We start from the raw sequence: 16,454 nt of genomic DNA, 5'->3' as shown, positions 1-16,454 counted from the left end.
TTTAGGCAAAGTAGTTCCTTAAGAAACTTGAATTCGAGGTGTTAACGCCCCAAAATCACCAAACGATGTCGGTTCAGCACGAAACTTGGCACACATGACCGCCTAGGCACGAGAGATTTATGAGAGAAGACGGGGCTCGAATCGGGTTCTCGGTTTGGGAGTTAGAGTCGGATTTTGATCTAGGCAAACTAGTTCCTTAAAAAACTTGAATTCGAGGTGTTGACGCCCCAAAATCACCAAACGGCGTCGGTTTAGCACGAAACTTGGCACACACAACCACTTAGGCATGAGAGACTCGTGGGAGAATACGAGGCTCCAATCGGGTTCCCGATTTAGGAGTTAGAGCCAGATTTCGGTTTAGGCAAACTAGTTCTTTAAGAAACTTGAATTCGAGGTGTTGACGCCCAAAATCACCAAACGGCGTCGGTTTAGCACGAAACTTGGCACACATGATGGCCTAGGCACGAGAGAGTTGTGGGAGAAGACGAGACTCGAATCGGTTTCCCGGATTGAGAGTTAGAGCCGGATTTCATTTTATGGAAACTAGTTCCTTAAGAAACTTGAATTTGAAGTGTTAACGCCCCAAAATCACCAAACAACTTCGGTTTAGCACGAAACTTAGCACACACGACCGCCTAGGCACAAAAGACTTGTAAGAGAAGATGGGACTCCAATTGGATTCCCAGTTTGGGAGTTAGAGTCAGATTTCGGTCTAGGCAAACTAGTTCCTTAAAAAACTTGAATTCGAGGTGTTGACCCCCCAAAATCACCAACGACGTCAGTTTAGCATGAAACTTGGCACACGCGACCACTTAGGCACGAGAGACTTGTGGGAGAAGACGGGACACCAATCGGGTTTCCGATTTGGGAGTAAAGACCGGATTTCTGTCTAGTCAAAATTATTTACTAAACTATTTTTGTAATTATATAGTAGTTAATTTTTTATATTTTTCTGTAATTAAAATATTAACACAATTATATTGTCATTAATTATTTTTATTTTGTTATTTTCAGATATTTCCTGCGTAGCAATTTGCTTTTTGTGGAATGCAGGCGTGTAAAGATTATGACCAACTTTTATTTTTGTAACCCACGGAAAAATCATGACGAAAACTTTTGTTTTTGATTTACCTTATTTAGATTTGTGAACAATATATATGTATGTATTATGCAACATTATGTAGTGGGATAATTTTTATTGTTATGAATTTTTATTTATGTATTGTTATGAATTGAACAATATTATGAATTTTCATTATGTGGCAACTTTTGTTTATGTATGTATTTATATTATTATGTAATTATCGATTTTTTTTTAGTTATTTTTCATTTAATACAGGTTATTTTCATATTTTTAATAATTTTATTACAGTTTTTTTTTTTTGGTTTGAGACGGCACCACACACATCGTCTCAAAAAGAAAATAGAACTAGGGTTTTTTGCGACAGCAGTAATGTTGTCGCAAAAGATAAGGGAATTGGTTAAAAAGGAAGACCTTTAGCGACGGTTTTATTGCCGTCGCCAATAGTTCTTTAGCGACGGTATCAGGTGCTGACTGAAATAACTCTTTAGCGACGGTATTTTTCCCATCGCAAATAACCCTTTTAGCGATGGCAACACAGTGCTGTCTAAAAAAAACTCAGATTTTCACGCGTTAATGGCGATAGAATTCTTCCGTCGCAAAAAAAAGGTGACGGCGTTATGCCGTTGCTAAAATCCTTTTGCAACCCCCTTTGTTGCGACCCTCCACTTGCCGTCGCAAAAAGTCAGTTACCGTCGCAAAAAACCTTTTGAGACGACATTTCAGGTATTTGCGACGCAAAAAATCAATTTTTTTGTAGTGCACTAATCGTACCTCCTAAGAAACGAGTCATACTCACCTGTGTGGAAGGGAAACACCTTTCCACTAAACCCCTCCCTCCCCTCCCACGTGGTGGTTCTAATGCATATGAGTTTAACACATCATAAAACGCTCATGCTATATGTGTTCAATTTAAATAAGAAATGAATAATCTTTAGCCCTTACTCTTCTATTTTTATTTTTTTTATATGAATGCTACATAAGAATAATTTTTCGTGTAATCAGAAAAAACATAATCAACTTTGGTTTTGAAACTCAAGATTTACTTTTTAGAAAATTATTATTATTATTTTTCAAATTTTATGCTTTTACTAAATTTTTAAAATATTTTAAGTTTTTTTTTTGTTTTTAAATTTTTTTTAGATGCATATAACATAAATACACTTAAAAAATTTAATATTTGTAAAAAAATATTAAAAAAATGCAAAAAATACCAAAAAATAAAAATTCAATACATTTTTTTTTGTATTATTGTGTATTTATTGATTTTTTGAAACATATTTTTTTCATAATTTTTTTACTTTTTAGATATATTTAAATAAGGTACATCTAAGAAAATAAAAAAATTACTTAATTTTTTTAAAATATTCACTAAAAATAAGAAATAAAAAAAATAAAAATTTTAATTTAAAAAATTGAAACCAAATATATTGAGGTATGGGGTGTTAAATTCAAATCTCTCACAATATTGACATTCTTGTTTTTTTTAACAAATTAGTTGTAGTAGTAAAATAATAAAAAATAAAACGATTATCTTACGTAACTCGAAATTTTTGAACTCGAATTCAGCCTGCAATTAAAACGACGTCGTTTTGGAACGGTAATTTCGTTTTATGAGAGGGATAATGAAAACTATCTTACCGGTAAAAGAATTTTCATATATCTTACCAGTAAGAGAATCTAAAACGACGTCGTTTTGAGTTTCGATCTAACTATTTTCGAGCTGCTAAACATTTTCCAAAATCAAATGCCCTATCCTCAAAGTAATCGAAAGAATTAAAAAAAAGAGCCAAACGGGGCCTTGGCGATGGTATATCCAATGATTCCGTCGAACCCCATGTATGACTAGATCTCGACCACTGATCATTCTGATCTCGCATCCCCATTGAAGGTTCAATCGAACTATTGAACCTTTCGAGGCAGAGAGCTTCATCTGAGAGAGAAGCTTTGATCGCCGCCCTTCTCTCTTTACTCTTTGCTTCCTCTTGCATAATTGTCTTCAGATAGTCGCCGCTCCCCGATCACTCAACATTCTGGTGAGTTTGGTCTCTCTTGCATTTGATTGATACTCTGAATTTGATCTCTGATATGTCTATGTGCCTTTTAATCCATGTGTTGTTTTCTAATATTACTGCGATTTTCTTTGGTATTTCGATTTGATTTTTTTTTTAATATAATTTTATTTTTTGGCTGTTTGATGATTTAAGCAGCAGCCCTGAAGTCAGAGGAAAATATGAGTTTTGATTTGCTATTAAATTGCAGATTTGAAAATCGGGTTCATCATTTCTGGTGGAATTACATTGTAAAAATCATATTTTTGATGTCTCAGATCTGTTTCTCTCAGGGTAGCATTCTATGTATACCTCCAATATTTAATGTGTGTCTGTGTGCGTGTAAACTGCATCGATTACATGTATAAATATACTATGCTCTATTTTTACTGAAATTTGATGCATTGAAGTACCCTACAAACCAGATAAAAAGGAGTAGCAACTGGGGACAGAGGGTTAAAATGTTGTAAAAAAAAAAATGCTGCACAGTAGAATAGTTTATGTTGGAAATTGGGTTCGCACGAACTACTCCAGGGAACTTGATTTTTAACCAGATGGGACAAAATTCCAGATTTTGGCCACTTCTTTTGGGATTGACATTTTACTCCATTTTTATTGGTCCATGGGTATTTTGGATAATTTTGGTTTAATATTATCTCTATAATACCTGGTCCAAAAATTAGTTTATTTACCACCAAACAATTAAACGAAGTAGACATATCTATCTTTATATATATATAAATAAAGCCAACCTTAGGGTTGGTGTAGCATGTTGTTCTGGTATGGTTTGAACTCTACATGCTTTATGTTTTGAAATGCAAAAGTAGGAGAGAATGCTTATACTTTTATGTACATATATTTAAAAACATAGATGCCAACTAGGGCTCTGCGGGCGATGAGCGGGGACAAGGCTCCAGGTCCGGATGGCTTTACTATGGCTTTCTTTCAACATTGTTGGAGTGTGGTTAAGGCGGATGTGATGGCGTCATTGGAGGCTTTTTTTGTGTCTGGGCAGTTTGAATGAAACTTTAATGCGACTTTTTTGGCTTTGATTCCTAAGAAAGGGGGGGCGAGGACGTTCGAGACTTTACGCCAATTAGTTTGCTTGGGAGTGTATATAAACTGTTGGCTAAGGTGTTGGCAAATAGACTTTGAGGGGTTTTGCAGGCAGTAGTGTCTGAGTCACAAAACGCTTTTGTGGGGGGGGGTCGACAGATTTTAGATGCAGCCTTCGTGGCTAATGAGTGTGTGGATTCTTGGATCAGGCAAGGGTGACCAGGTGTGATTTGCAAGCTGGACATAGAGAAGGCCTACGACAAAGCTTGGTGGGAGTTTCTATTGTATGTTTTGGATCGTATGGGTATTGGGGAGACTTGGTGTCCGTGGATTCAGTTCAGTATCTCTACTGTGAGGATGTCGGCTTTGGTTAATGGTACTGTAGTGGAGTTCTTTTTGACACATTGAGGTCTTCGTCAGGGAGATCCTTTGTCGCCATTATTGTTCATTTTAGTGATGGAGGCATTGAGTAGATTGCTAGACAGAGCAAATTCATGAAGGTTTGCTAGAGGGTTTTGTAGTGGGTTCTCTCATGGGAGCATCTATGTGTGTTTTCTATCTGTTGTATGCAGATGATGTTCTAATCTTTTGTGAGGCGGTGGCAGATCAGTTGGGATACTTGAGATGTGTTTTGCTGTGTTTTGAGGTAGTTTCGGGCCTTTGGGTGAATTTGAGGAAGTCCAAGTTGATTCCGGTGGGTAAGGTGGAGGGATTGCTAGTGCTAGTGGCTATGTTGGGTTGTAGGGTGTCGGCTTTATCGGTGACTTATTTGGGTTTGCCGTTGAGAGCGACGTTTAAGGCTAAAGGGGTATGGGAAGGGGTTGTGGAGCGGATTCAATGTCGGTTAGCGGGTTGGAAGAGGCAATATCTTTCGAAAGGGGGAAGGTTGACTCTAGTCAAGAGTGTGTTGAGCAGCATCCCGACATACTTTATGTCTTTGCATGTTATTTCGGTGTTTGTGGTGCGGCGGATTGAGAAGTTACAAAGGAATTTCTTGTGGGGCCGTGGGGGGATGATTTTCGTTATTATTTGGTGGATTGGGGGTAGATTTGTCAACCGAAAGTGGCAGGGGGGCTGGGGGTGAGGAGTTTGGTGACTTTTAACAGAGCTTTGTTGGGAAAATGGCTGTGGCACTTTGCTTGGGAGCTAGAGCGGTTATGGAGAAAGGTGGTGGTTGTTAAGTGTGGGGTAGCTTGGGGGAATGGGGGTCTGGGGTTGTGACTGGTTCTCATGGTTGTGGGTTATGGAAAGGGATTTGGTTGGGGAGAAGGGAGTTTTGGGATAGGGTGGGTTGAGGGTGGGTGATGGGTTGAGGGTGCGTTTCTCGAAGGATAGGTGGTGTGGTGATTCTTTGCTGGAGGATCGCTTTCCTTTGATTTTCAGTATTGTGGTGGATCTGGAAGATGCGGTGGCATCTTATTTGAGGGGTGGGGATGGGGTGGTTTGAGATATTTAGTTACGGTGACAAGTTTAAGAGTGGGAGGTTGATCAGTTAGTGGGGTTATAGGGTTACTTGTATGGGTTGGGTGTGACTGCGGTAGGGGAGGATGTATTGGTGTGGAATGTTGTGGGGGCTAAGGGGTGTTTTTCGGTCTCGTCGTTCTATTAGAGTATGGTGTAGGAGGTGAGACGAGATTTTTCTTGGAGGAGTATTTGGGTGCCAGGGATTCCGTCTAAGGTGGCTTTCTTTATGTGGACGGCGGCCTTGGGTCGGAATCTTATGATTGATAATTTGATGTGGCGTGGTCATATTCTAGTAAATTGGTGTTGTATGTGTTGTGAAAATGCGGAGTCTGTGGATCATTTGCTCTTGCATTGTTCGGTGGCGTTTCGTTTGTGGGGCTTTGTTTGCTCTTTTTTTGGGATTGTTTGGGCTCAGCCACGGAGGGTGTTGGATATGTTGTGGAGTTGGCGTGTGGCTCAGGTTGGTCGTCGACGGTGGTGCGTGTGGTCTTTGGTCCCATTTTGTTTGATGTGGTTAGTGTGGTTAGAGCGTAATAAGCATACAATTCAAGAGGCTCATCGTTCAGTTAGTTGGCTTGAGAGTCGTTGACTTGTAGTTTTGTATAGTTGGTTAGAAAGGAAAATTGATCTAGATATGTTTGGTTTTTTAAAGTTTTTGGATGAGGTTATTGGTTAGAGGGTGATTTTTGTCTCCATTGGAGTTTTGTATTTATTGCATCATCTTGATGCTTTTTTAATAAAGTTTGCTTATTTATTTATCAAAAAAAATATATTTAAAAAAATAGATAACAACATAGAAGAAGTGGGAGCAACTGAATTGGAGCGAGTATAATGGAGTAAGGTACATGTGCATTGCACATCTGTGCTCTGGTTGGGAGTTGTTTAGGGGTATTAATCCCATTCTTGATCAGTTCATTGATTTTGTAAAGCTTTTTGATACATGTGGGAAGTGTGAAGGTTGGATTTTCTTTTGTTTTCTCTCTTGTATTATATAGGTGGCATTCCGTTAATGCCAATTTTTTGGATGAAATTTTATTCTACTTATCCAAAAATAAAAATATAAGATCACATACATCTACTTTTTCCGCATAGATTTTTCTTTCATCTTTATCTTTTCCCTTTTATGTGGACTATCATATTATTTTCATGCTCTATGCTTTTTTAAAATCCAAGAATTGTCTAAGCTATACTAGCCATCTTCATGTCTCTGTGTTCAGTTTCTTGTGTTTAGGAGCTATGGGATAGGCTGGGTAACAGAAAATTTAATGACCTTCGTTTGTTTTCACTTTGACCTAGCATGAGAGTTTTTGTCTTGAGCAAGTGCTTGTTGATTTTGGTAATGTATCAATTTAACCATTTTATACTTGAACTTACTCTTTGCTTTTTTGGCACTTTAAATCAGACGATTGGTTGAAGCATGAACCTCAGTCTCTTATGAACTACTTAATCAATTTATTAAGAGAGCATGGAATCACCTGGTGAGTCCCTTGAAAATTGTATGCTATTCTTTTCCCATTTTCCTCCTTTTCTGTGCACCCTCCGCAGGTTGCAATGAGAAGAGCAAGAATATAAGGAAGGTGCAAAATTTGTTTATATGATGAGAATTTGCATTTTGAGAATTTTAATCTTATCATCTATCAATGCTTTTGTTTTGTTATTTGTTTAAGTCATACTATTTGTGCGTGGGTGTTGAGGGAGGTTACATTCTCATGCCAGATATATTTGTATTATTGTAGTATAAGGAAAAACAAATAATGATTTATGTTAACCTCAAGTTAATACAACTTCTAAATCTCTCTATTACATTCTGAACACCTATTGATTGGTCATGATCATTTAAACTTAATGCAAAAGTTCAAATTAATCTTGAGAGGAGGGAGGGATCTCTGATAATTGCGAACACTGTGTTAGATTTAGTTTGTGCATAATTCTTGCAAAGTTGATTTTTTTTGGGTAATAAGTTCTGGATTTCTTAATCATATGGTTGAGAACTCTCATTACGGAGTGAGTTTGGTTAATAGAGAATTTGTATGTAATTCAATCTGACAATCCAGCATGCTGGGCATTTTAACATGATGAGATGGAATGGAATATATTTCTAAACTTTGTAGTAGAATCATATTTCAGTGACATGCTTGTCTTTCATTAAACTTTGAGTAAGTTCTAGGTTATCTTGTGTATTGAAAAAAATATTGTCGGCAATATTACTTTTATGGTCATTAATATTTAAGACGTTGGAACTGATCATGAATGTTGCTTTTAGTTACACACGTGGGATCTTCCTACGACATCGACATGTCCTTATGTGGTTGTCTTATCGTTGATTCCTTGCATCATTTTTAATCCCTGAAGTTCCTCATCCATGGGGGATACGTATCCCAAAAAAAAAAAGGAAAAAAAAAAAAAATCTGCCATGGGCATGCTCGCTAAGATTAAAATGCAGGAAGTATGAGTGTCTGTGCTACTTGATTTGTCTATAATTGTTTAAAAAATGTGGCCCTTTTTGGTTTCTTAGCTCTTTTGTTAGAAGAATCAGCAGTAAATGTTAGTCTGAGAGTTAGAATTTGTTGCAGCATTAACTCTATAATCCAGAGTACTTAATTAATCATTGATGTTGTACTGTTTTTCATTTTTCTGTTCACACATGTTATTTGGTTTTGTTACAGCCACTCGTTTCCGGGACACATCTGTTGTTGTGGTTACACTGGATTCTAGTGAAGTATATATTATTGTCAGCCTGTCTTCTAGGAGCGACACTCAGATGATTTATGTTGACCCAACAACTGGAGCACTTCGCTATAATGGGAAACTGGGTTATGATGTTTTCAGCTCTCAAAATGAAGCTTTAGATTACGTTACAAATGGATCAAAGAGTCTTTGCAGGAGTATAATTTATGCCAGGGCAATATTGGGTTATGCAGCGCTGGGGAGTTTTGGGTTGCTTCTTGTTGCAACAAGGTTGACGTCCAGCATTCCAAATTTGCCTGGTGGGGGGTGTGTATATACAGTGACTGAGAGCCAATGGGTCAAAATTTCACTTCAAAATCCTCAACCCCAGGGCAAAGGAGAAATAAAGAATGTTCAAGAATTGGCGGAGCTTGATATTGATGGCAAGCATTACTTTTGTGAAACAAGGGACATAACTCGGCCTTTTCCGAGCCGGATGCCTTTGCACCAGCCTGATCATGAATTTGTTTGGAATGGATGGTTTTCAATGCCTTTCAAAAATATTGGTCTGCCACAGCATTGTGTCATTCTTCTGCAGGTGTGGGTTTATTCTTTCCATCCTCAAATATTGTTACGTATTGTTTGATAGTGATGCTCTTTCGCCAATATCATTCTAAATGTTGGGCTGCTGTCTTTGCCTTCTTTACAAATGGTTGCTAAGTGTTTTGGTCATTGCGTTATATTAATTAGGGCAAATTTCATTTTACCCTCCTAACGTTTGACGTTTGGAAATGACCACATAACCCCCACGTGATTTGTTGATTAAAACGCACGCTAACTTCTATTAACAGAATATGTAAATTGACCATTATACCCTCATCTTCTTCCTCTTCTCTCTTTGAATTAAACCTGCAAAAATACATATATATATACACACACCCCAACCGAAATGAAGGAGACGAAGTCACACCAAACAAGAAATCGAAGAAGAAGAAGAGAAATGAGGATTTGGAATTTGTTTTCTCATCCGACATTTTTTCAGAAACAAAAAAGGGTAGAGATGCAAATCACAAATTAAGGCCTAGTTTGGCATAATACAAAAAAGTCAAAAAGTCACTATCCTATTTAAGTCACATCATTTCATTTAAATCATATCATCTCTCTACCACATCACTTCAAACCAACCCATATTTCACGTTTTTTCGTAAAAAGTCAAAAAGTGTACTTATTTAGATTATTCCAAACAACCCCAAATGCACTGAAGAACTCAATTTTTCTAAAAGTTGACCAGTGAGAGAGCGGAAATTCAAGAACTTGAGAAAGCAAAACTCAATTCCAATTCCAAAATCAAGAACCTGAGAAAGTAGGTTTTGGTTGGGTTTTGATGGAAGAAGCCCAGTTTTATTAAGGAGGGTTTGCTTTCCCTGTAATGTATTTTTTTCCAATGACCTCTTTGTTGATTTAGAGCTTATGTTCTCCCATGGCTGCCATTGCCAACTTCCAACCCACGATAGCTATATATATGTATATGTATAGCTACATATATGTATATGTATATATATTATAATTAAATTAAAATTACTTTTATAACAGTAGAGGGAGAAAATGTGGCACGATGATCAATTAATGGGGATTTTCACGGGAGAGAAATAGTGAGAGAAGGGAAAATGGTAGAGAGAGAAGGAAGAAGAATGGCATCCTTTAATAAATTTTAAGTTGTACAGGGGGTATTTTGGTCTTAAAATATAGCTAACTCTCTTTATGGGCGAGTGAACCTCACTGCCTGTTAATTTGGATGGAAAAGTGGACGGTGCACTTTGGTCTACACATCACGTGGGGGTTATGTGGTCTTTTCCAAACGTTAGGGGGTAAACTGCACATGGCCCAAACTATAAGGGGTAAAGTGAAGTTTGCCCTATTAATTATTAATCCTACAAAGCTAATTGTTTTTAGTTATTGATTTGAATGTGCGTACTGCTTTATAACCAAAGCAAACCAAACCAAGAAATATGTTCATACGTGATTGTCATGTTGCTATTGAGTACCAAGGAATTTTCATATTAAGGGGGTGGTATATGTTCAACATGTTAAGGTAATGGGATGGCTTTATGCAAGACACATATAATTGCTTTATGACTACCTGTGAGTAAATTGGTACAATCCTGGAATAATTTATGTATCCATGGCCCAAGTAAACTTTGGCTTCTTTGGTCGATTGTTTCTCTGAGATTTTGAATGTTCCATCCATGGAGGACTTGTGGATGGAGCCATTCTTTATATTTTTGCAATCCTGTTGCTGGCCTTGCACAAGTCACTGTCATTTTCTTTGAGATGAATTTTGTAGGTTAATGCACGTTTTGTGGTTGCTTGAATATTAACTTCTTGTTCATATAAGAGAGAATGCGTTCTAACACTTTTTGGGTAATTATGTGTTCTAACACTTGTTTCAATATTACTCACTAATTGCACTTGATCTGGATCTGATCTCTTTTGCTGAACCTGAATCATATTTTTATGCTCTAGAAATGTATTTTGAGAAATGATTTCCTCACAGGAATTATTCATAGTTGCATTTATTCTTTTCCAAGGTGGTTGATTTTTTTGACTTTTCGTCTTGTTGTCCTCGCTTTTACTCCTTACAATTTGCCTTATATAACATCTATTGTTTTTTAAATTTACAATTTGATGATCCACTAACCCTACAACGGTGGAGTGCTATATTAAATATATATCAAGTCATGATGTTCACTTACATGATGTCTACTTATAGGGGTTCGCAGAATGTCGAAGCTTTAGCAGCTTAGGTCAGCAAGAAGGCATAGTTGCTCTCACTGCTCGTAGGAGCAGGCTGCATCCTGGTACTCGATACTTGGCAAGGGGCTTAAATTCATGTTCCAGTACAGGTAACATTACTATTTAATATACTTGAAGGTCATATTGCTAGGGCAGCTCTAGCTTGTAGCAGGTAAATTTTTTTGGTAAAAAGACAAAACTACCCTCAAGAGTTAATATTCTCTCGTGTCATCTAAAGAGTACCTTTTACTCTCCCAATTTTTCCCCGGCAATAGGGCCACCCATTTTTTAAATTGTCTAGTGCTACTTTGAAGGAATATTTGCACAAATAGGTCATCTTCCAGCATGTTCTATCTTTTAAATGGTCATTTCTTATAGTTTGAACTTTCTGTTTACCTTTCATTGCTATGTACATATGCTTCAGATGATTCTTGATAGCCCACATCTTTCATGTCTGTGTTGTGGTACTGTTACAATCATGCCAGTGTAGGGGAATTGTAGAATCTTACACTGGCCTAGTGAAAATACACTATGTGTCCATTCTATATTTATAGTGATATGTTTATCAACTAGTCCACTTCTACTTGACCTTTGTGATTTAGATTAGTTGGTCACCTTAACTTGATCTGTGTCATTTTAGATGAATGATGCACTGGAAAATACATTTTAGCTTTAATATATTTAAGGTTGTGACTATTTGCTATATAAGATCAAGACACAATGTTGTCAAACGGATTGGGGATGTATTTATATTTTACATACCAATTCATATGCCACGAAAGTACCCTGATTGATTTTCTAATTGCCTTCTCTTGTTGATATTATTTCCTGCCATGAATCGTAGCTGTTTATTTGTTAAATGAATTTCTTGGAGCTTCTGAAGATAGCATTTGACAGGCAATGAAGTTGAGTGTGAGCAACTCGTATGGGTTCCAAAAATGGCTGGTCAAAGTGTTCCTTTCAACACATATATTTGGCGACGAGGCACCATTCCAATCTGGTGGGGGGCAGAATTAAAGATAACTGCAGCAGAAGCAGAAATATATGTTTCAGATCGTGATCCTTATAAAGGAAGTGAACGGTACTATCAGAGATTAAGTAAGAGATATGGTGCACGGGAACTAGATGTAGCTGTTGTTGGCAATCAGAAGAAGAATGCTTTGGTTCCAATTGTGTGCATCAACTTGCTTAGATATGGAGAAGGAAAGTCAGAGTCCATTCTAGTTCAGCATTTTGAGGAATCCATGAACTATATCAAATCAACTGGAAAACTTCCTTTTACTCGAGTTCTTTTGATAAACTATGATTGGCATGCCAGTACAAAATTGAAAGGTGAGCAGCAAACAATTGAAGGACTGTGGAGACTTCTAAAGGCACCCACAGTATCTATAGGAATTTGTGAGGGTGATTATTTGCCCTCTCGTCAGCGAATTAAGGACTGCAGAGGTGAAATCATCTTTAACGATAATTTTGAAGGTGCATTCTGCTTGAGATCACACCAAAGCGGGGTAATACGTTTCAACTGTGCGGATTCTTTGGATAGAACTAATGCTGCTAGTTATTTTGGTTCTCTCCAAGTTTTTGTAGAGCAATGTAGACGACTAGGGATATCACTTGATAGTGATCTTGCATTTGGTTATCAATCTACTACTAATTGTGGTGGATATATTGCCCCACTGCCACCAGGCTGGGAGAAACGATCTGATGCAGTGACAGGGAAAACATATTATATTGATCACAACACCAGGACCACAACCTGGAATCATCCATGTCCAGACAAACCTTGGAAGAGGTTTGATATGACATTTGAGGAGTTTAAGAGATCAACAATTTTGTCTCCAGTATCTCAACTGGCTGATCTTTTCTTGCTTGCTGGTGATATTCACGCAACATTGTATACTGGTTCTAAAGCTATGCACAGCCAAATTTTAAGCATCTTCAATGAGGAAGCTGGCAAATTTAAACAGTTTTCTGCTGCGCAGAATATGAAAATCACTCTGCAGAGAAGATATAAAAATGCAGTTGTAGATAGCTCTCGTCAAAAACAATTAGAGATGTTTCTTGGATTGAGGCATTTCAAGCATCTTCCATCAGTTCCAGTTCAACCTTTACACGTATGTTATTCTGTCTATTTTCCCAAATTGGCCAAAGGAACCTTACATCTATCCTTTGATGCTTTATTATTGTGCTTCAAGCATCTAACACTTAGACCTAAAATGTATCATTGTATCAGTTACCCTGATCTCCCTTTCTTATATATCATATGGATCTTGAATTGTAAAAAAATAAGTGCTATTGAGTGTTGTCGGGGGATGTTTAGTTCTATTCTTACTTGTTGTACCCAAAAAAGAATAAGAGAAAAATGAAAAACACAGCTTAAGGTATCCTGAAGACAAAGTGGCAACCGATCAACATAGTCAGACGACCCCCAATTAATTAGTTGACTAAAAGAAACTAGATAGAATCATTTTTTTTGGATGGAGTAATGTACCATAATGCTTTATTGCACCACAGCTGTTTTACAGACAAATCTATAAGGACATTCAAGTAACAAGTTGTCACGACCCAAACCCGCCCCTCTGGGTTTAGTATCGTAACCGGCCAGTAATACGTGATTACCAAAAGCCTGTTTAACAGTAAGGACAGTAATACAAAGTAAGGGGCTGGTAGAAGCTAAAACAGTAAATAAAAGATGTCCAATGAGCTATGAAAATCTGAATGCAAAAAGACTTTATGCACAAGCCACATTGATAAACCAACATATATACATACGTCATATACCCAACATCCGGGTTAGGGATCAAGTCCCTTCAACAAAATTGTACAGTCAAGTCTAAAACATTCAGTACAAACAGAGACAGAAGGGTGAAACTGAGATACCCCAAAAATAGCCTTGGCTTGACAGATTTGGAACCTCGAAGTGAGGCACAGTGGTAGGCTTGACAAAACAAAAGCTAACCCGACGCTCCTAGCTCCGGTCCGATGTCTGGACACCTACATATAAATATAAACAGTGAGCTAAAGCCTAGTGAATAACATATGCGTAAAGGGGTTAAGAATAAATGTCCTTTCAGTAATTAAAACAGTCAATTGTATCAGTAAAATAGTTACTCAATTAGTGGCTCATATTTCATGCCATAACAGTTATTCAGAAACCATAATAGTCATATGTGGTACATCCAATAACAAAACAGTACAATAGATCTTGACAGACCGAACAGTTAGTTGATGGCCATCAAACAGTAAACAGTAGTAGTCCCAACATTAGAACTGACAGAGAGATCTCTGTAACAGTAGCAGTACCAGTAACAGTAAGTTGTTATGGATGCCACGAATACAGTTTACAAATAGGACAAACATTCATTCAGTAAACGATGCTATTTCAGAAAGCAGCATAATCAATCGTTAAGAAATAGTTATAATTGAACGTATCTTTACAATATTGTTACTCATAGAGTACTGGGTTACAGGCATCTAATGAGCGTCCTCGGATGCCAACCCTACAGTTGCAGAACGAACACACACTCGGGATTAATAACTTAGCTCCTAACTATACTGGTGTGGTTCTATAACATTATCCTCATTAAGATGCCTTAAACATGGCATAGGAATGCCTATGATGGAATGAGGATGCAAAAATGTACCTTAAAACACTTTTCAAAATTCGCTGAAACAGGGGTCCACGCTCGAGCGTGGCTTTCTACACTCGAGCGGACATGCAGATAATGAAGCTCCGCTCGAGCGTGACTTCCTTCGCTCGAGCGGGCTGCAAACTCATGAAAAGTACTGGTTGCACGATTTTCACGCTCGACGGACGCTCGACCTCCGCTCGAGCGTGAGACTCAGACCCTCGCTTGAGCGTGAATTCTCTCGCTCGAGCGGACTGCAAAACACATGAACTTTTGGGCATATGCATTTCACGCTTGAGCGTGACTTCCTACGCTCGAGCGGAAGTGCATGTACTCAGAGTGTACGCTCGAGCGTGAAGTCCTCCACTCGAGCGTGGATCCAAAATCTGGAATTTCCAGATTGATCCTCAAGCACAAAATTCAACTTCTAAAGCTTCAAACTCGATTATTTTTGGGCTAATTTTCTGGAAAACACTTGAAGACTCATAATACAACATGTTTCAAAGATCAATTTATAAAATCAAGCTTAAAAGTAAGCCAATTGAACATAAAATTAAGTGTAAATACGAAGAATAATGCAAAATCATACATGCATAAGTTTTTAAGAGCTCTAGTGTTCCAAAACAAGATCAAATGCAATGTTGAGCTCAAAATCACGGTGAATTCATGGACCTCTACCAAAATATGAACATGCATGTAAGAGTTTTCATGAAAACAACTTCAAAATGCAAGAATATGTATATGCATGCATGAATTTACTCTCAACTCAACACTTTAAACCAATTCTTGAATCTAAACACTAATTTACCATGAACCAAATGAGAAATAACTTAAATTCACAATGAAGAAGGCGAATTACCTACCTTAATCCTTGAATCTCAAGTGTACTAGCTCTATTTTGCAATCTTTCTACAATTCCTCTAATTTCAAGTCAAAATCTAGATGAACTCGAGTTTTTCTCCTACTCTCCCTCTCTCTCTCGATTTGGTCGGAGGAAAGGATGAGATGATGCACAAAATGATTTAAAAACAATTAGTGGACTAAATGCCCACTAGTGGCAAAAATGCAAATAGTTCAAGTTGATGTAATATAACAAAATAATTCTAATCTAATTATTCCAAATCAGATTTCAATTAAACTTATCATAAAATTTCATAAATTCTAATTAGCATAAAATACTAATCAATTTTTGATTCGGTCGCCGATAAGGCCTTCGATTCGCAGTCTTAAAACATGAACAGATCATTCGACAATCAAACAGATAGAAATGCATTTAAAACAATACACTTGTGCATTCGGTTCAGAATTTCAGTCTGATTAATTACTTATCATGCTAAAACACAAATTAGCACTAATCAGAGGTGAGGGTTGTCACACAAGTATTCTACAGAGCGACAAGCTTTCAAATGCTATGTTGAATGGATCATTTCTATAGCTATTCATTCTTCTGACAGTTTGAAGGATAATCCAAACAAGTTTTTTGTTTTTAATTTAAATAGCAACAACAATAGGGTCAAGAAAATATTATCTCAACTACAATGAAACATTGTCAAGTCCTAGGAAGGATCAATGGGTAGTATATCAGTGCATCAACATGATAAGGCAAATCATTTATCGAGTATTGGCCTAGAAAAGAAATGATGTATACATGAACATAGTTTGAGCAAGCTCCATCCAGTGTTTCCTTTCAGTGAAAACACCATTTTGTTTATT

General features: G+C 37.3%; 2 protein-coding genes across 4 annotated transcripts in view; both read left to right on the top strand.

Moving 5' to 3' along the window:
• Positions 1-2,850: 2,850 nt before the first annotated feature.
• The window catches only part of SAC9 (sacI homology domain-containing protein / WW domain-containing protein), a 32,280-nt gene continuing 18,676 nt past the window's right edge, over positions 2,851-16,454 (top strand). Inside the window, exons 1-6 of one of the 3 annotated variants that reach the window (XM_082874922.1) lie at positions 2,994-3,117; positions 3,292-3,383; positions 7,055-7,130; positions 8,319-8,917; positions 11,090-11,222; positions 12,010-13,226. In XM_082874922.1, the coding sequence (XP_082731048.1) occupies positions 7,118-7,130; positions 8,319-8,917; positions 11,090-11,222; positions 12,010-13,226 (1,962 nt within the window). In that variant the 5' untranslated portion in view covers positions 2,994-3,117; positions 3,292-3,383; positions 7,055-7,117. Of the gene's footprint in view, positions 3,118-3,291; positions 3,427-7,054; positions 7,131-8,318; positions 8,918-11,089; positions 11,223-12,009; positions 13,227-16,454 lie in introns of all 3 variants that reach the window. The other 2 variants (XM_082874921.1, XM_028269905.2) reach the window with 2 other exon arrangements.
• LOC145793636 (uncharacterized) lies at positions 4,489-5,272 on the top strand. Its single transcript, XM_082876501.1, has 2 exons — positions 4,489-4,564; positions 4,761-5,272. The coding sequence occupies exons 1-2, from the start codon at positions 4,489-4,491 to the stop codon at positions 5,270-5,272; spliced, it is 588 nt and encodes a 195-aa protein (XP_082732627.1).

This window comes from Camellia sinensis, chromosome 6 (assembly GCF_055761805.1).
Source record: "Camellia sinensis isolate YWXY chromosome 6, ASM5576180v1, whole genome shotgun sequence".
Taxonomy (NCBI): Eukaryota; Viridiplantae; Streptophyta; class Magnoliopsida; order Ericales; family Theaceae; genus Camellia; species Camellia sinensis.
The sequence above is the reverse complement of the archived record's forward strand: the minus strand, read 5'-3'. Positions and strand labels throughout refer to the sequence as shown.

Coding starts and splice junctions, on each gene's coding strand:
- LOC145793636 (XM_082876501.1), top strand. CDS start 4,489: ATGGGTATTGGGGAGACTTGGTGTCCGTGGATTCAGTTCAGTATCTCT. Junction 4,565..4,760: donor GATGTCGGCTTTGGTTAATG/GTACTGTAGTGG, acceptor TGTTGTATGCAG/ATGATGTTCTAATCTTTTGT.